Genomic DNA, 24,581 nt, shown 5'->3' with positions numbered 1-24,581 from the left:
CTGCTCTCCCGAGTGTTGCAGCTGGTGGGGGTCCAGGATGGCTCTCCCACTCTTATGCAGCCCCACCCACTTTTCCTGATCCCTAATATCTAGCAGATTCCCGTCCCAGAAGCAAAAGTGTCATTTAGACTCTGCAGCATAGCCAGAGGCTATTAGGGTTGCCTCTGGTTTTCTTAAAAACTCTTGCATATCAGAAAACAGGGACCTCTGCAATATGGACAGACAAAGTTGGCAGCACTTTAATACAAAAATTCAATGCAATGAAACTTTACTATTCCTCATAATTTTCAAGCATGATTTCAAAAAAAAGTGGATAAGACCACTAGCAATGAAAGTGGGGACCTATGTTCAAATCCCCATACTTTGACTTCAATAAGAGAAGATATCTCAGAAAATAATGTAGGGGTAGAAAATGATAGAGGAAGCACCAAATGTTTTCCTTTGACTGCTACACACACAGGAATATGGGCACCAGTAACATCCCTGACACATATACAATCAATCAATAAATAAATAAATTAATTTCTTTTTAAAAATGAATTTCCAAATCCAGGGTCCATGCCTCTAGCTCTAATCTATGTTACAAAGGGACTAAGTAAAAAAATTAAATATAGCAACAACAATAGGAATGCTAGGCAGTCCAACTCCCTTCTGCACCACTGAGAACCGGAAGTCCCTTACAAATGGCTGACCCTATCATCTGGCTCCAACCTGGCAAAAGCTCTGGAGGAGTATTCTCTCTGAGCTCTATTCCCCTTATTTCTCTAAGCCACTTCCGGCAAGAGCATCATAAATCAAGATGAAGTCTGAAGATGCGGTGAGCCACTGCTAATTTGCTCACCTGTTAAATGTGTGCCCACTCTGTCCTTTGTGCCCAGTCCTGTGCTGAGCCATGGGGAAGAGAAATAGAGCTGTGTAGATTCACACCTGCTCCTCTCCTTGAAGCACTAATAGTGAGGCATGACAGGAGGAGACCACATTTTAGGGAGACAGATCCCACCACTCAGGCCAAACATAAAACCACCTCAGAGGACCTGAGAAATGTAGATTACATATTAGCACACTCATAACTAGCACATGGGCCACACCCAGGTCTTAGTAGCTGGTCTGGTAATGAGGTTGAAGAGGGTAGGGTCTTGAATAAAGAGAGGGTATGAATGAGGAGGCGAAGCATAAGGAGCAGCTCCAGAGGTAGAGTGGCCTAATCAAATGCACACTGTTTAAAGCACACTATGATGGGCTGGGACAGGATAGTGAGGAAGTACAAACTAAGTTAGGTGGACTTTTGCACTGCTCTAAGGCAAAATGAAGGCCCCATGGTAGCCATGGGGTGTCAGGACCCCTCTTGAGTGTCTGTGAGGGCCATTTCTATGATCTCTCAGACTCTGGGATGTGACAGCTTTGCTCACTATCAACAGGACCCAAGTGCAAGATAGAAGTCAGAACTGAGTGCCTGCCAGGATGGTTGTAAATGTCATACTCAGATACCAATGTATCTCCTTTTTTTCTTTTGGCTTAAAATATAAAACCCAACTGTGGCTATCTGTAAGTGGTGGGGTTATAAATTGTTTTGATAGTATTTCTTTTGCCTAGTTCTGTTTTCTGAATATTCTACAATGAGCACACTTTACAATAGGGGTAAAAAAAAATCTATTACAAATTGGTCATACAGTTTCCATTGAAACAGCAATCCTTGAGTGATTGCTTAAGAAATAGTCAGCTGAATTACAAATGGGGAAAATTATTGATAGGATCTAACTTTAAACCTCTAAGCTATTTCTTTTGTACCCTTTGCTTTATGCAGTACCAAGGAAGACAGAGATGTGTGAACAATCTTGAAGAATTTTATTGTCATAGCTTGGAGCATGGATTATTTCCATGATTTATATTTCAGGAAACTTTGAGTACAGGAAAATTGTCCAATAGTTAGAGATGATGGAATTATCAATATCTTCTTTTCAAAGAAAAGAAAACATTGTATCAGACAGATGTCTAGTTGATAAAAAAATATCATCATATGCAGCCTGGGCTATGAGAGAGCAATCAAAACACAAATGAAAGGGTGAATGAATGAATGAATTGAATGAATGTAAGCAGTTGAAGGTGGGTTCTAGTTGAAATGTGTGAAGTTTTAAAAACTTCAGATGAGGATGTAATGACAATTTTTACACAACATTTAGCTATCCTTTTTTTAATGTGTATGAGTTTTGCCATACACACACACACACACACACACACACACACACACACACATACATACATACATACATATCTGCAGTGCTTGCAGAGACTAGAAGAAGGCATCAGAACCCCTGGAACTAGTTATAGCTGATAGGAGCTGCCATGTGGGTGCTAGGAAGCAAACCTTGGTCCTTTATAAGAGCAACCAGCACTCTTAACCACTGAGCAACCTCTCTCTCCAGTCCCTTGGCTATTTCCTTAAGAGAAGGTATCTTGATTACAGTCTTGTGCTTATAGCAGATGGAGCTCATTACAGAAAGCCACAGGGGTCAAAATGCAGAGATCAACAGGCTGTAGGGTACTTGCCCCAAATGTATACATTTGCAACACAACCCCTACACTTAAGACTCAGATAATAGAGCAGAAGAGGGACAGAAAGGTTGTAAGAGCCAGAGGACCAGGACATCTACCATGAGATGTCTCTTCTAAAAAAAAACAAAAAACAAAAAACAGAGGTGCACGCCTTTAATCTCAGCACTCAGGAGGCAGAGGGAGGTGGATCTCTAGGAGTTCAAGGCCAGCCAAGGCCATGTAGAGAGACTCTGCCTCAAAACAAACAAGTTGGTGGGAGGTGAGGAAAACAGATGACTCTGGAAAGAATTAGGGGGAAGAATTGGGGATAAATGTGATCAAGATATGTTGTATGAAATTCTTAGAGTTAATAAAAATATTAAGAAAATAATGACAATAGTTTACATAGCTTTATAGTCTATAAAGTGTTCTAACATTTAATCCCACAACTTTAAAATGTTTAGGTCAACTTGAGTTCCATGTTGAGATAAGAGCATGGGACTTAGAGAAGCAGAGCTGGGCAGTGCAGGAGCACAGGACTCAAGCCAGGGTTTGGCCATGATCCCTCAACCTCTGCCTTGGACGGACTACACTCCTTACTCAAAGCACAAATGAGGCTCACAGATCTTACGTTAGTTTCTGTTGCTGGCATCACACATTACTCCAAATTTGGCATAAGCCAATATATTCTTATTTTCTTATAGTTCTGGTGTCAAAAGCCCAAAGTGAAAAGATGTGAGCAGAGCCGGGGGCCTTCTGCAGCTTCTGGCTCCTGGCTGCTGTGTCTAATTCCTTGGCTTGTGGTCAGTCACTCCAGCAGGCTTCCACAAATGCATTGTCTCTTTTTTTCAGGCAACATTCCCTGTACCTCCCTCTTTTAATGATTTAAATGTGAAAGATTTGTCTAAGTTTGACTACTTGGTTCTCAGCACTTGGTAGCATTGTTTTTGAAACGTTGAAAGACCTTTAGGAGGTGTTTTGGAAGGCTGTGGAACCTTTAGGAAGAAGACTTTCTCTGGAGGAAGTAGGCCTTGAGATCTTATAGCCTACTTCCTGTTCCACCAAGATGTGAGGTAAGGATCCACCCCCCTCAGCTGAACATTCCTGCCTCCATGCCTTTACATCCATGATGGACTGTATCACCTCAAACTGTGAGACAAAACAACCTTCCTCCCTTAACGGGCTACTTCTCAGCAATTTGTTCACAATCGTGAAAGTAACTGATGCACTTACATTTGGGGCCCCCTGATAATCTAGGGCACCTTCCCAACTTATGAGCATGAATTCAACCCTACCTTTGGGGCATATAAAACAGAACCCTCAGCATCCAGGGCTTAGGATGTAGCTATCTTTGAGGGGCGTTGATTAGCCTACCACAGGAATATTTATTTCATTTTTTAGTACATCTAAATGTAAAATTCCCAAGGGTAAATTTTGGTCTCAACTCCTTGTACCTTTCTACTTTTAACCTTTCCTTCTGTGTGCCTTGGGGCTTGGATTTGGCTGGCTTGCTTTTAAGCAAATTACCTGGCTCTTTATTGGAAGTAACTTACCTGCAACCCTGTTCTTCTACCATTCATAGTGATGGACACAGACACCTGGAGTTTCCAGGCCTGGATCAGACTGAGTTCGCAGGGGGAAACACTGTTTGTTGCTGAGCCCCTTTGCCTGCTGCTGTTTATTGAGCATGTTAGAACTGTGTGAGCTCGGTTCTGTCCTGTAGTGAGCCTATGAGGTAGAGGTCATTATCATTTATAGCTAGGAAGCTCAAGGCTCGAAGAGTCCAGGAGCATGCCCAAGGTTATGCATTGAAGCCACAGAGCCTCAAAACCCAAGCTCCAATGCCATGCTCTCACAAAAATAAGTAATACCTAAGCTTGAATGATGTTAGACCTATTTTACAGGGCAAACCTTGGCTTCTCAAGTACCCAAGTTTAAGTTGTAATTGCTTTCATCATAGCATTATTATTTAAATATGTGTAAAAGTAAGTAGATATTAATTCCTTTGGCTTATAGCTCTTGGGAGACTATAAAAGCAAAATAATGATGGCAATAATCACGCAGATAAACTCCAAGCCCTCTTAAATGCTAATTTGGACCACAGCTCTAATGTGAAGGACAATGCTAGTCTGTGAAAATTCAATGGCTGCTTGCAGTCCATATACAAAGCTCATCACCCTGACCCACCCAGACACCAGGGTCCTTTGGGACACCAGCGTCCTGCAGACAGACTCATTTCTCCACTATTCTCCCACCGCTGACACATTCACATGCTGCCACATGGGTTCTTTGAGCTCCACCTGGGAATCATGTCATTGATTGATTGGCTATGTCTCTTCTTGTCCTCCAACTACTCCCATGGGTGCTGGGAGTCCAATTCCAACCATGTTACAAGGGCACATCCTTGGGAACCACAGCTGTGGGACAGATGGAGGGAGCAAGAAGGGGCAGAGGGAGACAGAGAGCTGGGTAGTAATTCCTAGGAAGACCTCTGCTGAGAACATCCCCTTGCTTGGGGATGACCTTGGTTCCCCTGGGTGCTCACTAGTGGAGACTGCCTCTAGAATGAGTGAGAATGTGACCTCACTCTGAGACAGTTTATCCAGCCAACAAATGCCCAATAACTAAGAGCCCCATTTAGCATTGTTCCTGTCACCAGCCCACAGCAGCATTGTAGATGGGCCTGGAGACTGTGAACAGATGTGCCCTGCCTGGCATCTGAAATCACCTGATGATGTTCCATTAGAACACTTTGAGATGATCCATCATAAGCATACGCTGCAAAATAGAAAAATGCTTACAGTCCCACAGAGAGCTAAGAAGACATTAACAGGGGTCACAGACTCCCAGCATCTCCCAGATCCCGGGAGACAGTGAAACGTAGTGAGGCCTCTGATCCTGTTGCCTCTACTGTGAAATCCAGTAGCATGACACTCCTTCAGACCACAGTCACACTGTCCAGATCCTCTCAAGATGTCCATGAAGCTTTGGAAATAAAAGATTTCCTTTATTGAACTCCACTCAGTGTGCTCAAACAAGCACATTCTAGGAGATGGGTGCTTTACTAGACATCAGGTGTAAAGACGTGTGAGTGAACAAGGAATGAATTGTGACCAAGGGCCTGGAAGAAGATGGCTTGGGAATTGAGGGCATCTGAAAGGGTTTTCAAAAGGACTGTTGCTGAGGGTACAAGGGATAATTGCAAAAGGATCCTGCATAAAAGTGCAAGCCTGGAGACAGCTGGGCATGACAGACAGACAGCAGGTAGCATCCCGTGTTTCCTGGAAGGCAGTACAATGGAGAGAATTGCTCTTGGGGAGATGGCGAAGAGTCTGCACAACTTTCTCCTGGTCACCAGGCCTGGCCTTCTCACCCATTATCTCACTTGATCCTGATGCAGGCTATTGATCCACTAGATGCCAGGCTCCACAAGGCTGGGGATGGTATCTACTGCCCTGTCCCGCCCCCAGCCCAGCTCACCCAAGAATCTCATCTCAGTAAATGTGTTTTCCAGACAAAGAACCAAACTCAGAGGGGATAGCCATTTCCTTAAAGAAGCACAGCACGTAAAGATGGGACCTCATTTGCCCTATTCCACCACACTTCTTAACTTCTGCTCTGTGGTGTTATGATAATAAATAAAAGAGGAATTCCTTCCCATAAAACCTGCATAATTGCAGATAGACTGGAAGAGGGATGCCCCACATACATGTGAGCATCCAGACTTCATGGTGGGAACCTCCACTTGGGACCAGCCAACCACCCAAAGTTTCTCCCATCCTTTCCCAAATCAGCTCAAACTTCAGCTGTGTGAGAGTCTCAGGAATGGAAAGGGTTAAGGTCCTACCACTTAGCAGAACTGTTGCTTTGCATTTAAATAGCCCCATTTGAAGAAAGCAACATTCCCAGGAACCTGATTTGCGTCTAATATGCTGAGCACCTGAAGGCTTCCTCACTTCCCGTCCAGGTCATTTGCAGCTTCATTACTTAATAATTTGAAAGCTTTTTATGGAAATCAGTGGATAAAATGAGATGATGAAGCGAAATGTTATTATATTTAAGGACCCAGCAAAACAGGCTGCCAAGACGACCATGCCTGAGTCAGATGCTCTTGCTGGGGAAGGCAAGCTGTTGATGTTCAGATGGTGACTTCTCACGGGCTTTTGAAACTGCTTTTATTTGAAAGACATTCTTTTCCTAATAAAGACTAGCAGGCTTTGAAATGATCAAGAAGAGAATCCATCAGCGCTGCCTTAGGATTTCTACCCTTCATTGGCTCTCCTGTCCGTCTGTCTGCCCACCTCCCTGGCTGGGGCTGTGTCATGTACCTGAGTACTGCTATGAGGTCAGCAAAGCTCACTGCAGCAGTCTCGCACAATGCCACTTTCAAAAGTCTTCATTACATCCCAGTTGAGAAAAAACACGAGTAAGGGCTAGGAGATGGCTTGTTTGGGTAAAACACATGCTGTGCAAGCACAAGGTCTAGTGTTCAAATCCCCAGAACCTGTGTAAAGCTTGGTGAAAGCAGGGATAGGAGAACCCGTGGAATCTCATAGGCCAGCTAGCCTGGTCTATAAACAACAAAAGAGAGAGCCGGTCTCAAATAAGGTAGCAGGTGAGACCAAAACCCAGGGTTGTCTGTCCTCTGTTCTTCACATGCATACTCTAGTATAGGTGTACCCACACTCATACACACACACACACACACACACAGCCACCAACTCAGTGTTGAAGATATGTGACTATGTGAAATTAGTGACAGCTGCTGAGTAAGGATGATAAGATTCTAGGCAATTATTTTTGCTTTTTCCTATCCTTCTCTTTCTCATTCTTCAAATATGCTTGTCTTAGTTAGAGTTTCTGTTGCTGTGATGGAACACCATGACCAAATGCAACTTGGGGAGGAAAAGGTTTATTTCAGCTTGCATTTCCACATCATAGTTCATCACTGGGGGAAGTCAGGGTGGGAATTCAGAGCAGGAACCTGGAGGCAGGAACTGAAGCAGAGGACATGGAGGAATGCTGCTTACTGGCTTGCTCCCATGACTTTCTCAGCCTGCTTTCTTATATACCCCAAGGCCACCTGCCCAGGCGTGGCCCCACCCACAGTGGGCTGGGTCCTCCCTACATTAATCACTAATTAAGAAAATGCCCCACACATTTGCCTACACCCCAGTCTTACTGATGCATTTCCTCAATTATGGTTCCTCTTCTCAGATAACTCTAACAATGGTCCTGTTATCTTTTTTAAATTCTGCAGTTCTGAAGACCATGTTTTGGTACATAAGATATATTTGTGTTTGGGTAGAATGCCTGCCTGGCCTTTAGTATATATGTTAGCATCTATATCTTCAACCACCAATCCCTATTAAATCAATTAAGGCTTCCCCTACATACTAAAGGCTGGAACCTCCTGCTTTCTCCCCAGCTGTGACCCTCCTTGTCATCATTCTTTGATTTATGCCCCTAAGAGAAGCAAGCTATTTTGCATACTGTGTGCTTTAGTTGGACCTGGATTGTGCCCCCAGAGACCATTATGGGGATCCAGCCTATGGGGCCATTGGAAGTGGTAGGACCCTTAGGAGGTGGGGCTTAATAGAAGGAAGTTCAGTCATGGGCAGTGTGTGCCTGTGAAGGAGATATTAGGATGTTGGTCCTTTCCCATTTCTCTTTTGATCTTGGCCACAATAAAGTAAACAGGCTTTCTCCACCACTCACTCCTACCAGAGGGCACCAGTGCTACCACAGGCCTAAGGCAACAGGGCCTACCAATTATGGGCAGAAACCTCTGTAACACAAGCCAACATAAACCTTTTCTACTTATACGTTATTTACCTCGGGTATTTTGTCATAGTGACAGAAAGCTACAAAGTCCCTGCTCATTTGTTTCTCCCTTCCCCCCACTCTGAAAGCTCTGTGAGGACAAGGGTCTGCTTTCAGGGCTGTGTCTTCAGCAGCTGCTGAGCCTGCCATAGATTAAGTACTTAGTCAACAACTGCTGGCTTAAAGGGTCCTTGCCATCAGCCCCCAGCAATGCCCAGAACCATGGCACCTACAGCTGCCATACTCTGCCACAACCTTCCTAACCACGCAAGACTGGAAGACATCTTCTTCCCCACACAAGACCGTCTAGCTCCTACCTTCCCTCCTTAGATCAGAATCCATAACCCCACAAGCCCAGCCTCTCTGTCTTGCAGCCTCAGTTCTTCTGTATTAGATTACACCCTTTGACTACAGAATTGCCCAGATACCTTTCATTCCTGTCCTGGAAAGTAACCCTACATCCTCCAGTGACCACCGCTTTCTTGGTCCCTTTCCCAGGGAGCCCTACAAAGGCAGGTGCCTGGGTTTATTGACTGCACAGCTTCCCCTCTTTTTCCTTCCTGAACCTGCTTCAGGGGCATGTCTGGCAGTGGCAAATGAGGAGTGGGCAGTGGTAGCCAGGGTGAACAGCAGAAGGATAGCAATGGGCAGCAAGACAACATGGGGCATCAGATGGAGTCCTCCTTCTCTCTGAGCATTTTTCTGGAGGCTCCTGGCTCCTCATCCTCCTTTCTGCCTTCCCTCACTCCCAGGTGAGCTGTCCTGTGATTCAACCACTCACAATCTTATGGCCAAGACACATACCTCCTTCCTGGACCTCTTCTTAAACTCCAGCCTCATAGGTCCAGCTGCCCCTGATGGCTCCCCTTGGAGCCCCCATGACCCTCTCAGTTTCATGGCCATGGCCATCAGCTCTTGTTGAGTCTACCTTGGGTGTACATGTGTTGCACCTCCCACTTTGCCCGTCCACTTCTCTTCCCTGTCACCCAGCTGACACTACAATGGCCTCCTGACCAGTGTCACCCCACACCATCCCCTTCAATTCTATTTCCCACAGCTGCCAGTGGACCTCTCTAATAATACACATCTGATCACAGTTCCCTTTTATTCACAAATTCTTCCCTTGGAATAAGATCCTTTAAGCAACCCTTCCCCCCAAGGGCAGCAAAGGCCAAGACTTCCTCTAGCTTGTCATTAATGATTTAATTAACTAATTCATATTCATCCCTTAAATATTCCCTGCACGCCTTCTGTGTATACAGAATGGTGCTGAAGTTACGGGTTAAGCAGCTCATTGGCTCTACCACAGGCTTCAGAGATGTCAAGAGCTGTACCATTGAGATCACACAGGGGCACCCATGCAGAGCAAGAGGGGCTGCCCTTCCGGATGGAGGCGTCTTCTGCCAGCACTGGTGTGAGGTGTGGCTCACCCTCTATGAGCCCGCCCTGGCTTTCTTGCAGCTGCTCCTCTTTGAAAACAGAACATGCCTGCTTTGTGCATTCTGTCCCACATGAATTTTCTGTCAGCCCCAAGAAATTAGTGTCACCTGTCCTGGCCCTCTGCTCCCTCTCAGCTGTGGCACTGGCACAAAGGTTTCCCTCTTCACTGGAGATGTGACAATGACAGTGAGAGAGGTGGAGCTTCAGAAGAACAGATAACAAGGGCCTGGTGACACCGGAGGGAGGCACATGCCCCACCCTTCTCTTCAGACTCAGAGGACAAGTGTGTAGCTAGAGTTTTCCTGCCTGGCCCACAGTCAGGACAAATCTCTCTCACCTGCCAGTCCCACAGCCGCTCAGACCCAACCAAGTAAACACAGAGACTTATATTGCTTACAAACTATACGGCCGTGGCAGGCTTCTTGCTAACTGTTCTTATAGCTTAAATTAATCCATTTCTATAAATCTACACCTTGCCACGTGGCTCGTGGCTTACTGGCATCTTCACATGCTGCTTGTCATAGCAGCGGCTGGCAGTGTCTCCCTCCACCTTCCTGTTCTCTCCACTCTCCTCTCTGTTAGTCCCGCCTATACTTCCTGCCTGGCCACTGGCCAATCAGAGCAATTTGACATACAGACCATCCCACAGCACAAGTGGGCTGTTGTGAACACAATAAGGACACAATAAAAACCCAGAAAATGAAGTTAGACCCAATCAGAGGGCAAGCCGAGGGAATGCTTGTGACCAGCGCAGGTGGTGGGAGTGCTTGGTGTGGTGCAGGACCTCAGAGCTGCCAGCCCAGCACAGACAGCCCTGGCTGGGGCATAGGGATCAGTGAGCTGGGCCAGGGCTGCTCGAAGGACCTGTCCTCTCCTGCTCCATGATTGCCAAGCTACTTCCTCAAAAACATCTCAGGAAAATTGTTATCTGCAAGCATTATGCAATTTTCCCATTGGAATTACAGGCTGTGTTTGAAAAGAAATAAAAAGAAATTGAATGTGAAATGCTTCTGCGCAGACCTGAGAATGGGCTTCAGATACTTTCTCCAGCTCTGAAATCGCTGATCAGATGGTAGGTTGGGCTGGCAGCTGCTTCCCGAGGGGACAAGGCAGCGAATGAGGGCTTGCATGTGGCCACCCGGCTCACTGGGATGCTCCAGAGATGACTGGAAACCTGTGAGCCCAGCCACAGACGTTTGTTGCTTCTTATTGCGATGACAAAATACCCAACAAATGCATCTTAGGGAAGGTGGCTTATTTTGGCTCACACTGTGAGGGTACAGTCCACCATGACTGGAATGCATGGTGGCAGGATCTTGATGCAGCTGGTCACAGGGCATCCATAGCCAGAAAGCAGAGAGAGAGAAATGTTGGTGCACTCTGCTCAGTTTCTCTTGTTCAGTCCAGCTCGGGAATGGTGCTGTCCACATTTGGGGTGAACCATCCCACTTCAATTAGCCCAATCTAGAAAATCTCTCAGCAGCACGCTGGAGGCTTGTCTCCTAGGAGATTCTAGATCCTCTCAAGCTGACAAGCGACATGAACTATCACACCTGGGTTATCAACCAGCCTCTATGTGTGCCCTTCCCCCTCCTTCAACAGCCTGGCCGCTCTCACGCCATTCTGCCGCTGCTGCTCACAATTGCTCCTACTGATACCCAGCTTGGCTATTGTGGTGTCACAGCCTGGGACCCGAACATAGGCCAGTGCAGTGCAAGAGAATTGGGGATGCAAAGGATCCCAGCCTCTTGTCCATCCCAGCCTCTCACTCATTCAACACTGACAGAGCTTGTGCTGGGACAATATAGCAGTAAGCAAAAACGAAAGCTCTTGCCCTCCCGCTGCCCCTCCAGAAAGGGATGAAAAGTAAATAAGCAGATACCCAGGAAGCTGCCCCATGGCAAATGTTACAGAGAAAATCTATTCAGATAAAAGAACGGCAGTGTTGGATGCAGGAGAGGTGGGGAACTCCTGTGGTCATCAGACGTTTCGTTGAGAAGGAGACATTTAAGTGAAGAGCTGGAGGAGGAGAAGGAATGGGCACTCTGGGATCGGGGAGGACAGCAGTGAGGGAACAGGGGACAGCAAGTTCACCTGGCATTGAGGGAACAGGGGACAGCAAGTTCAAAGTGCACCTGGCATTGAGGGGACAGGGGACAGCAAGTTCAAAGTGCACCTGGAATGTTGGAAGAACAGCAAGGGGTCTGTGATGCTGGGATAGAAGGAAGAGAAGAGTAATAGATGCAGTCAGCGAGGTAAGGGGCAGAGAGAGCAGATCACAGGAGCCTGGCAAGTCCCCAACCACTGTGAGCTTCAAGGTCAGAGGATTTCAGAAGAAGAGCATGATATGGCTGCCACACAGGAAAAGGCTTATAGAAAGGGTCTGGGCTTGTTTTTTACCACATTCATAGAGGTGCCTGCAACAACTTGGCTCTGATGAGAACCTCCCTGTGAAAGTCCCATCGTGGAAGGAGGTGATGTGAGGAACAGGCACAAAGAAAGAGAAATCACTTTCCAGAGAAAGACTAAGAAGCCCTGCCGCACCTCATGAGCATCTGCCCCTGAGAACTAGAGCCAGGGTCTAACAAATATACTCTTCCCACCAGACCTCACCTCCCAGAGGTCCATACCATCTCCCAACCCTGCCACCCAAGGGAGAAAGCCTCCAACTCATGGGCCTTCAGGGGACACTCAGGTTATGTGCAAAGCACAGCGAAGGAGACCTGCTAGAAGTAGTTACAGTCATCTAAAACGATGATGGTGGCATAGGCCAGGCAGATGAGGAGTGGCCGAGATAGTGAGGACATTTTGTATGTGGATCTGACAGCATGTGCTGATTGGGCTGGACGTGGGATGTGTGAGACCTCAGGGGTGACCACTTGGAATCTTGGCATTACCACAAAATGGCTCAGGAAGGATGTGGAATCGGGAGAGCAGATAGGGTTTGGTTCCAGGTGAAATGCTGCACAGCTGCTATACAAATCTAGAGTTCAGAGGCAAGGTTGGCATACATTATTGAAACTCATGTACAGGGGCTGGAGAGAAGGATGGGCAGTTGTGAGTGAGTACTGATCTTGCAGAGGATGGGGTTCGGTTCCCAGCATCCCTGTCAGGTAGCTTGGGAGATCTGGGACCTTCTTCTGGCTACCATGAGCACGGCGCTCATGTGTCTATACCCACACACAGATACACACATATAAAAACTGAATCTTAAACAAAGTCCTCGTGTATAGTTGACTGTGAAAGGCTTGGACTAGGTGAAATCACTAAGGAAGAGTGGATAGAACATGAAGAAAGGAGGACCAAGGTTGGGCACCTCTGTGTTTAGAGGCTGGTGAAGGGGGTCCCCAGAGAAGACAGAGAATGACAAGGATATGAAGAGACAGCCCCGAGAGCGTGTGCGGGGGAAGAGAGAGCGGTCCCTTTTGCCAGGCACTGTTGAGTACTCCTGATGCAGCTTTGCTTGTGGCCTGGAGAGGTCATTGATGTTCTCCACAAGACCAGTTTCAGAGGAGAAATGAATCCTAGGTACCTCATCTGAGTTCTGCGGAGCATATAGCCGCCTGCCTCAAGAGCCACAGTGAAGAACCCAGGAGATCCTGGACAAACTGTAAAGTGCCACCAGAAGATTCCTGTCCTTATTTACAACCCAATTAACCCAAAGCCTGTCCAAATGATGGGAGTCTACCGTTGGGCATAATTGATTTTAAAGATATGACAGTGCTGTTATCACCTCATAAAATGGCTCATTTCCAGCTGTTCATCAAGGGATGCCACCAAGGGATGCAAAGTTATCTGCATAGCTAGAAGCCATGAGAAGTTTGAGAGTCAGTGGGAATTCTGAGGAAGGGCAGAAGCAGATAATGGAGGCGAACAGCATTCATGGGGTTTCCACCCAGGGTTCTAGGTTGTTCCTCAGAGAGAGCCAGTGTCCTGTGTCTCGTGGAAGGGGCTCCTTGAGAAAACTGGGACCAGAAGAGCGCCAGCTAAAATGGGCAAAGTAAAGTGTGTCAAGGAGAGAAGGAAGTGTGTCAGGCAGGTAGAAAGACATGAGTCGTGGGGTCAGGCATCCTGTGCTGGGACCCGTGTTCCTGGGGAGAGGTGAAGAAGTCACTTGACTAACGGACACACGCTGATGTGAGGTGGGGGCAGAGTCACTACAGGTACACTTGGTATTTTAGGGGTTTCCTCTCTTTAGTAGAAGCTTTTCTCCATCTCCAGGAGTCTGTCCCCCCACTCATCCCCCCTCATACAGACCACCAACAACCACGGTTCCCATCAAAACTGGTACTCCAGACAGCGTTACCTTGAGGGTTGTTGTGAACACCGTCCGCAAAGCCTCCTGTTGGAGCCTGCTTTTCAGACCTCAGAACCTCTAGGACACGCCTAAGGGACAGCGTGAAGAGGTGAGGCCAGCTCTCTCCGGCCGCCCCTACCCCTCGCTCCTGTGCACCTGGGATATCTGGAGTCAGCCATGCCTAACTGGAAAACAACTTTGGCCAAATAAAAATGTTTCAGGGGATTTAAAAAAAAATACACACCTGCCTTGCTACTGTCGAACGTGGATTAAAAGGGATACTATGTGCAGGTAATTGGCAAGCTGCCTGATACACAGTTTTTAAAACTTTTCTGCTCACCCCTTCTGTAGGAAAAATTTTTACACAACTCTGGGTGTGTAGGCAACTAAGATAAGTATACAACCCATTTTCTGACAATAACCCATAACAGGTCTCATTTTAAAACAATTTGTTGAGCACATGTAATCTTACCAATCGCACACTGGCAAGGTGCCTCTGCTTGCTTGTTTTTACATAAAGAATTAAACTTTTGCTGGATATTTGATTATGAGAGATGTAGAGCATCTTCAGGGTTTTCTAGAACTGACTGATATTTTGATATTTTAATCGTCAGTGCTGAGAAGGCCACTTCACATAAATATATACTACAAATAGCTAAAGTATAGTCATAGACATTTCAAAAAATTGCTAGAAATTCTGTTCTTATCCAAAGCCAAAATTAGTTTAATAATTTTTATGAAAATCAAGTCAGCAACTCAAATAGCAACTATAAAATCAGATACTGTAATATAATACAATGAAAAATATATAAATTTGATGCTTATAGGCTGAGGGATGAGAATAGGAATATATTGTCTTTGTTTTCCATAATTAAACCAGTGTGTCTGTATAAGAGCAGAAAATTTTATACATAACAACACTGCATTTCCTAACACACAATGGTTTTGAATCTGAGCCAAGCATTCACTGACCTTGTGTGTTGTGACATTCTACTCTGTGTTCAGAACCAAGGCTGTAGTGAAGTCACTAGATACAAGGCAGGTGAGTGCATCCAGAAACACTTCAGACTTATTAGGCCTTTGTTTTTTAATTCACTGTGCATTCATTTGGTCATTGTGCATTCTGAAGCCTTTCACTGAATCACACAACCTTCACATTCAGTCACGTGATCCCAATGGGTCATGACATCATCATTTAAAAAGCTATAGCCTGACATATCAAAACCGTAAGTCACAGCTGCTTGTTCCAGTTCCTTTCTCCCCCGATCACCAGCTCCATCTTACTTGTCTTTCTGGGAATAGCAAGCACGTTGGTACCTCAGGCATGGTACCCAAGCTGGTGTTGAGATGACACCCTCAGAGCTGCTAAGAGCAGAGGAAGCCTCAGAGAATGGAAACAGCTTTGGTGTCTGACTGGGAGGTGAGGTCAAAAGTAAGGAGTCAGACAGATGCCAAGAGGAGACTAGAAGCTAGGAAGGGAGGAGGTGACAGGCTCAGCCAGTCTCTGGCTGTGGGCATGACCAGCACTGGGTGAAGGTTCCGCCCTGCCCCCAGATTCCCACCTCCCACACTCATGCCGCCGTTTCTGCCTGTCATCATTCAGCATGAACCCGCATCCCTCCAATCTGACTGACCCCACAGCCTGTTTAGGGCTATGCTCTTCCCACAAGGCACTAGTAGCTGTTGGTGTGAGTACAGCTGCCACATCCTCCGATGTGTTTACCAAGAGCAAAATGTAAGACAGACACGGGTGACCTGCAGTTTCTGTGGGGGAGTTTATTTTAATTGGCACATCTTTGAGAAAGGGCTAACAGCATCCAAACAAGGCCTACCCTGTGGCTGCCTTGAAGTACTTCATTTGAAAAGCATCCTGTGGGAGGTGTAAAGGGGCTCTCGAAGGATCCTTGAAAGATCCTGGCTGCACCTCAGAGGCTTGTTAAAACAAGCTTTTCATTTAAGTCTGACGCATAGATTGCTTACTCTGAATTTAAGCCTGTTGTTCTTCAGGGTATGAAATGCCCAGGGCTCCAGGGATCCCATCCATGCACACTTAACCACAGAAACCTCCCCTCAGCTGCTCACGGAGACTTGGAGCTTGGCTGTACCCAAGGAAGCTCTCCCAAGGCTCTGTGATCTCCACTCTGAACTGAGACCATCTCCAGGCCAACCAGCTTACTGTGGATGCTCCTACAGAGTGAGGCTGATCTTCCTGGAAGGCTTCCTGTCTAAACAGGTCACATGAACAGTGTCATGTAGTGCCCTTAACAGTCCCATTTCACAGAAGAGCAAACTGAGCAGGGCCAAGAGACTTGCCAAAAGACCCAGAATTAGTCAATCGTACAGTCAGGATTTGAATCCAAATTTTCTCTCTCGACCACACTACTTTCTATCCTGCTCAACTGGTAAATAGCAAAAAAATAGCAGTACCTGGGATGTGTAAAGCTGTGAGGAGCTGGGAGAGTATACATTGTTTCAGGAAATATTCATTAATATAGGCATTTTGAGGGCCCAACCACAGTTTTAAATGTCTTAATGTCTTCATCTTTGGATCATTCAACGACATGGGAACACTTGAGTGTATGAAATTGACACACAAATTCACATTACTCTGCCACTTACAGAAACACTTAAATACCCACTACTAATGAACTGTATTGGTATGTATGTATTATTATTATTATTATTATTATACACACATGTGTATGTATTTGAGCATGGTGGTACATGACTGTCATCTTAACCCTCAGGAGTCTGAAACAGGAGAGTCACAAGTTTAAGGCCAGCTCAGTGTACATAGCAAGACTTTGTCTTAAAGAGAGAGGGCACTGGAGAGATGACTCCACAATTATGAGCACTGGCTGCTCTTCTGAAGGACCAAGTTCAGTTCCAAGCACCTACACAAGATGGTTCACAGCCACCTGAAACTTCAGCTCCAGGGGCTCTGATGTACTCTTCTAGCCTCCAAAGGCACCTGCACTCACATTCACACAAGCACAAGCATGCGCACGTGCGCGCGCGCGCACACACACACACACACACACACACTCCCATAAAAATTAAAATTGAAAGGTAAGGAAAACATCCTTGATATAAATATACAGATATTTACTTTTAAGCATTTTTTAATTTTTAAAAAAGATTTATTTATGTATTTTATGTATATGAGTGCTCTATTTCCATGAATACCTGCATGACAGAAAAGGACATAAGATTCCATTAGAGATAGTTGTGAGGTACCCTGTGAATGCTGGAAATCAAACTCAGGAACTCTGGAAGGTCAGCCAGTGCTCTTAACTTAAGCACGTTTTTATGAGTTAAAAAAAATCTTCAGAAAGAAAAGAGAAATAAATAATAGAAGAAAAAGAAACAAAGGAATGTGTCATTTTACCGAGTGCCGTGGATATGGCCATGAGTAAGTCAGCCTGTCTACATGCTATAGGATTTAGTTTACATCAGAAAATGGATATGGCCATAGGTAAATCAGCCTGTCTACATGCTATAGGATTTAGTTTATATCAGGAAAAAAATTGATACCCAACAAAAACATGTAGGGGTTTGTCTGTTAGTTTTGCAGGGTGTTGGTTGGTTGGCTTGGTAGATAGCTGGGTGTGTGGATGGATAGTAGTACAATCTCCTTATATAGCCCAGGCTGGCCTCTAACTCAAGATCTTATGGGTTGGGATTGTATTCTCAGGTGTGTATTTTTTCATACCCAAGAAAAATATTTCACATTTAAAATGAATGTCCCAGAATACTTCTTTCTTATTTCAGTAAATAAAATGAATTGTCACAAAAAGAACCAACTGTCAGCTGTAGAAGGGGCCTGCAGTATAAGCATTAGATGAAACCATTTACAGCAAGGAGCTGCCCTGCCCACACATACGGACCTAGCATCCTTAGAACACCTGTATATCCATCGAAAATAAAGCAGATAAATAAAACAGTAATGGAGGGTCTGGACTATTGTTGATGGGTAATATACTGCAGAAGCAAAATCAATATGTCATTAGCTAGGACCCAAACACCATGATTTAATTGTAAATCAAGGTGAATCTGTAGGGCCAGCTGGCTCCGTGGCTGCCTCAACTCCACCCACATTGATTTTATTTCTTTAGTGAGGTATTTCTTAGTAGACAGCATCTCATTACTTGGATACAGATCTGGCATCTTGGGCTTCATTTTGATGTCCTGAACTGGCTTGCCATGATTTGAAGATTTCCAACACTTGAAATTTTTAATTGTGAATTATGCTATTTGGTATATATTCTATGGAGTCTATAGACTGTTCTGAAAGAAAATTTCTCAGAAAAAAATATAAAAGTCAGGGCACAAGGCAAGACTCTCAGTATGAGGATTTTGTGAGGGAAAGTATACATAGTCCACACACAAACACACAGAGTTGCATATGCATAGTAAGAGGTCTAGAAGGATCTGTACCTAACTGGAATACTCTAGAGAAGGAAGAGGAGACAGAAGGCAGTAGATGCTGAAGTAGGATGTACTCAACATTTACATCACATGCTCCTCTGATGCTAAAAATTTTCCACAATAAGTGCATATTATTCCGAAATTGAAAAAGCAATGAGGAAAATAGTTCCAGCACTAGTTGATGAAGGCCACATGGTCCAAATATAGGAAAGAAGACATCGTCATGGAAGTCATAGGGAGCCACTGATGGCTTCAGGTAAGGAATAGCTTTTCCAGATTTGTGGATATGAGTGCAGAACATCCTGACTGGGGTGAGGGGCAGGAGCTGGAGGGAGCTGGTGATGTTCCTCATCAGATCAGATGTCTGGTGCATGTGACTTGGATATAGAAGGGGCCTCTAGTGGAGGAGTGGATCCGAAGGCAGAGAGAGGGCCCCATGTGGACATGGATGTTGTGGGAGATGCAGAGCTGGTGTTATAGAAATAACTCCTGTCCAGTGTGTGACTTCACGATGGACAGCTTCTGTTAGTCCCTCCCCAAAGATATATCAGAGGGACACATTGCAAACAAAAATAGAAATCTTCTGTGAGAAATGGAACCACTCCAGAGGCCAGGGTATGCTTTTCCTGCACACCTGTGAATGTGGGATCATCTGCACACACCATGACTCTTTCCTCCGGCCACAGTGAGCAGCCTAAGGAGAGAGCACTCAGAAAGAGGCCATGAACTGTCAGCTTGTACCAACTCCTGCCCTTCTCCTCATATAACCCAAGCCACTAGAGGTCCAGACCAGACTGGCTCTGGATAAGCCCCCTTCCTCTCAGAGGCCTGCGCAAGATCCCTTTCCTGATTGTGGTCAAGGCACTCAAGCAGAGAGGGGTTTTATAATATTTGGCTAGGGTACTTCTCTGGTCCCTTACTTCAGCTTTCTCAGTGCTCTTGGAGTTCCAGGGAGAAGTTCACCAATTCAGCCCAAATAAGTTCTAGACACCTCCTGCCAAGCATGCCTCTGAGGACGGGGAGTAGCTGGGAGGTAGGCAAACAGGTCTCTGAACTCAGAGGATGAATCTGAGCTCTGCAGAACTGCTCATGACATCCTTCTCCTCTGTGCGTAACTGAAAGTAAAAACCCAACTCAATGTCCAGTCAAAGAAGATCCCAAGATTCTGACCTTTGCTGTGTGATGATCACATAATGTTTGTCTTCAAAATACTAATCCTCAAATTCTTCCTCGGAAGTTATTTGAGGTCCCCCATAGTTTAATGATGCTCTGTATATTGTCCAATCAAAATAGAGTGATGCCGCATGGGGAAGGGGTATGAGGGCTTTGTTTTGGCGTCCTTGTCTGTGGGAGTGGGTTTCCACAGCAGGAGGGTGCCTCAGGGTGACAGCACTCAGGTTGAAATGTTGGCTGCCCTACAGAGCTTGACAACCAGCGTTGGTCTGAATCAAGCCCCTCTCAGTGTCTGGACCCTGAGCTTATGACTCAGCCCTTCGTGCTGAGCAAACAGGGAGGTCTAGCCAACAGAGGTGAAGTCTGGGTTACAGCTGGACCCAGTGGGGGATGGGCTAGACTGGGAATCCAGGTGTAACTGATGGGATTATTCATATCCAGATCACACCGACACACTGGACACTCAGTACCACCTCCAGGTGTTGCTGGGGGGAAATGGTTCCACAGCACATGATGCAATAAAATAGGGATAGACAGCTCATCCCACCAAATTCTCCTGTTGCCATAAGCCCAGATCTCTACATGAAATATATGTGTGATTCTCTTGCAGAGTGATGAAGTCCTCACTGTCATCAAGGCCAAAGCCCAGTGGCCAGCCTGGCAGCCTGTCAATGTGTAAGTATCAGACACTTGCCCTCCCTATCCCACCCTACCCTTGCCCTAGAAGTCACCTAGCTCGTCACTTAATGCAAGTAATGCCATTACAGTTTGTAATACTTCTCAGAAGAGCAAGCCAGGGAGGAGTTACCCATGTGGGAAGTCTTGTCTTCTTGGGAAGATACGTTTTGCCTCTGTTTTCCCCAGTGGTCCTCCATCCACCACAGAGGACCCAACTCAGACATGTGATTAACCATGGCCGTTCCCTTGTGCCCCTCAGTCCAGCAGACTGAATGCACATATGTTCTATGCCCTGGAAACACAGGTGTGCTCACTCTAAGCAATCTTGATTCATGGGAAACCACATCTGCACTGGTCCCAGTTCTCAGTCCCTCTCCTGTCTCTGTCAACTCTGTCCCTTGGAGAGTTATTTGCCCTGAAGTCTTTGGTGGCCCAGGGGGATACTGCCAGTTTCAAATTACCACAATCCCAGATAGGTGAGTAGATGACCAGTGATAGATACTAGATGATGAATGGATAGATGGATGGGATGGATAGATGAATGAATGGATAGATAGATAGATAGATAGATAGATAGATAGATAGATAGATAGATAGATAGATAGACAGATAGACAGAGAGATAGATAGAGAGATAGAGAGGTAGAGAGGTAGAGAGAGAGAAATGGTTAATGGATAGGATGGAAGAGGAGGAGGAGGAGGAGGAGGAGGAGGAGGAGAGAGAGAGAGAGAGAGAGAGAGAGAGAGAGAGAGAGAGAGAGAGAGAAAAGAATCAGTTTGGAAAATACCTCTCCATAGATGGCCAACACTGAACTTGAACTCATCATGTCCAAAATGGGACTTTTCACCTTCATACAAACCTATTCTTCTTAGCCTGGTGTGGGAGGTAGAAGCAGGTGGCTCTCTGTGAGTTTGAAGCCAGCTTGGTCTACAGAGCGAGTTCTAAGTTGGGAAGGGTTACACAGTGAGACTCTATCTTAAAAACAAACAAACAAACCCTACTCTTCTTCATGTGGGGAGTTCGAACGTGCAGTGCTCACAAAACCTCATGTATTCACTCCTGACTGTCTCACAAGCCAGTCCTTACCTGGCTGTCTTCTACATCAAGTCAGACTCCCATCAGCCTCCCATTCTGACCCGCTTCAGCACATTTTACAATTTCCCAGAATCCAGTGCATCAGCTGCACCATCATAAGTGATGTTTTAGGAATACAACCCTGCTGTGTTCCCCTCTTCTTAGCGTCTTTCTGTTCACACACCCCTGTGTGTTCAGGAGTGGGGGTGCCTTTCCCTAGACACACCCGCCAAAAGCCCTGTTACCTCAGTCTACCATAATGGTGACCCTTTTACAGACGTTGAAATTCAGATGTGCCCCTTCTGTGACAGGCCCAGCGTCACCTTCTGACTCTGTTGAGGGTGGAAGGAAAGTGTCAGCCATATCCAGATGTGGCCCTAACCCACCTCCTCTATTTATAACAAGATCCTCAGATTCAGTAATGGCATATTCATTTTCTCACTTTTTAATACATTCCTCTCTTTTAGTCAAGCTTCTGATCAACCTGAAATTAATAACAGAATATCAGTAATAAATTGGCTCTTGTCTCACAATGACAAAATCCGACCTCCACTTCACCCCGAATCCTTCAAGCAAAGACAATGGAAGACTTCATTGATTCAGTAGATACTCACTAAGGTCTCCACAGACAGGCTCCACAGAGGGGAGTCAGGACACTGTGGGGTGGGGGGGACTTTTCCTGGGGGCCTGCAGTTCAGGGGGAAAGATACTTAGCAAATGAGACCTATATGTGAAGGAAAGTCATGGTGAGGTCAGAATGAAGAGAAATACAGCCCATTCCAAGCATTAAAAGGTTTCTAATGTCTGCATAACTAGATGCAGAAATCAAAGGTGAACCTCGTGTGGGGTCAAGCTATGCAACATTAAAAATTGAAGAATAGTAGGGTTGTCTGGAGGTTGGGGTAGGAAAGACATGGTCAACGTATATTATGTACTTGTATGACAATGTCCTTGTGGAACCCAGTCCTCTGTATAATAAGTATACCAATAAAAGGGGAACCTTTTTAATTTTTAAATTAAAACACTTATTGAAAAGTTTTCAGAATATGATCAGAGGAGCATTTGGAAAAGGCAGTAGCAATGCTGGGGTTCCAATATGTAAAGTCGGATGAGGTGGGAAGGGTGGGCAGGCTGGCAGGCTGGCAGGCTGGCGGGCTGGCGGGCAGCTGCAGAGAGCCAGGAGGGAGGTAGCTGCTACTCCCAATGGGAAGGCAGTGGTGGGAGGGGAACAGAAAAGGTGCAGTGATAAGCTGTAAAGGTAAAGCCGCCAGCTGTGGTGACTGGGGGAAAAAAAGGAGGGAGACAGAGTGGTCAAAATGCCTCTGAGGTGTGGGGCTGACAATCCCACCCACGACTGGGACATTAGATGACGTTTGACGGGAAAACCCATGAGCTCAACTCTGACCATGGCATGTTAAGATGCCCTCAAAACATTTATATAGGGCTAGAGAGATGGCTCAGAGGCTAAGAGCACTGACTGCTCTTCCAAAGGTCCTGAGTTCAATTCCCAGCAACTACATGGTGGCTCACAACCACCTATAATGAGATCTGGTGCCCTCTTCTGGCCTGCAAGGACACATGTAGGCAGAATACTGTATACATAATAAATAAATAAATCTAAAAAAAAAAAATTTATATAAAGGTCAAGTCCCCAGTTAGTTATGTAACTGAATTTCAGGGCTAAAATTCTCTGTAGATGCAAAACTGAGTCAAGAATGAATGAGAGACTTCCCAACAGAGAGAGAGACAGAGAGAGACAGAGACAGAGAACAGAGAGAGAGACAGAGAGAGAGACAGAGACAGAGAGAGAGACAGAGACAGAGAGAGAGAGAGAGAGAGAGAGAGAGAGAGAGAGAGAGAGAGTGAGTTAATTTAGGAATAAGAGTCAAGGACTTAGGACAGAATCCCAAAGCGTCCCCACTCTTCATGGTGAAGAAGACTTGCCCTCAAAGGAAACCAAAAAAGAACAGCAAAAAGGTCCCAAAGACAGCATGGTTCCCCCAAACACAGAGAAGAGTGTTTGAAGAATGTGACCAGCTAGGCCCAACCCAGCCGAGACACGAAGTTAAGTCTACAGAGTGTGCTTTAGATTGACAGACATGAAGGTCGTTGTGACCTTCTACTGGGGGATGGGGAAATCCTGCACACAGTGGATAAAACTGGGACAGAGTGAGGTTGCAGAGTCACAGATACAAATGATCCAGCTAACCCCGCTGGAGAAGACCAAGGCTGGCCGGGCTGTGAACATGAAGGGTGAAAACCGAGCAGAGCCCATTTTTTGTGTATTTTGGTGGCTTGGAGGTGGGTTTTGATTTTTTGTTTTTGTTTTCGTTCTGGTGGGGGTTTGTTTCTCTTTTGTCTTTTTCTTTCTCCAAGATGTGAAAGGCTTTCTGAAAATTTGAAAGAAGTATTATTTGGGAAATACCTTCCCACACTTCACCTATCCCCCAGACTTCCTGAGACCCAGTGGAAACAAAAAAATTAATTGATGGCAAACACTCAACTCCCAAACATCCAAAACCTTTCCACTCCACACTATGGGCTTGTTAAGGGAAAGGAATTTTCCTTTGATTAGCCCAAACCCTGGACTCCCCTTTCCTCTTCCAAATCTCATTAGGAAGTCAAATTAGGAAGCCCACACCAGCCAAGTTTTGTTTTGCCCTAACAGCCCTCCCCGCCCGGCAAAGCCTGCCTGATGGAGGTTAATGGGATTCCAGCCTCCCCAGCCTGGTGGAGAGCCAGGGTGACCTACTTTCAAAGTCCTGCCTGTTGAAACTGACTTGTTTTTCAGCCATCTTCATCCCCATTCCCAGCACCCCTTCTCAAAGGACAGTCGTGAATGAACGAATTAGCTGGTGACTTGTTTAATTCAATAAATCAAGCCAGAGCACTGACAGCCCAGTGTTCAGGTAGAGACAGGAAAAGACAAATTCTAAGCGAAGCCACATCCTTCACTGGTTCTCGCAATCATAAGTGGGAAACAGTTCCTACAAATCATTCTGAATTTACACTACTCTGTTCCTCCAGGGTGGTCTGAATGCTAAGAATTACCAGAACTTTCAAAGATATTTGTCTCCTGGAAAGGACTGGCGTTCTCCCTAAATTATTCCCATCCATTCTGCTTGGTTATCTCTTG

General features: G+C 45.7%; 1 protein-coding gene across 1 annotated transcript in view; it reads left to right on the top strand.

Annotated features, from left to right (window-relative positions):
* Window positions 1-24,581, top strand: part of Spon1 (spondin 1) — a 293,513-nt gene that overhangs the window by 247,465 nt on the left and 21,467 nt on the right. Inside the window, exon 7 of the mRNA XM_059268545.1 lies at window positions 20,304-20,368. Coding sequence (XP_059124528.1) covers window positions 20,304-20,368 — 65 coding nt within the window. The remainder of the gene's footprint in view (window positions 1-20,303; window positions 20,369-24,581) is intronic.

Source organism: Peromyscus eremicus, chromosome 1, assembly GCF_949786415.1.
Source record: "Peromyscus eremicus chromosome 1, PerEre_H2_v1, whole genome shotgun sequence".
NCBI classification, from domain to species: Eukaryota; Metazoa; Chordata; class Mammalia; order Rodentia; family Cricetidae; genus Peromyscus; species Peromyscus eremicus.
This window is presented reverse-complemented; position numbering and strand designations above follow the sequence as displayed.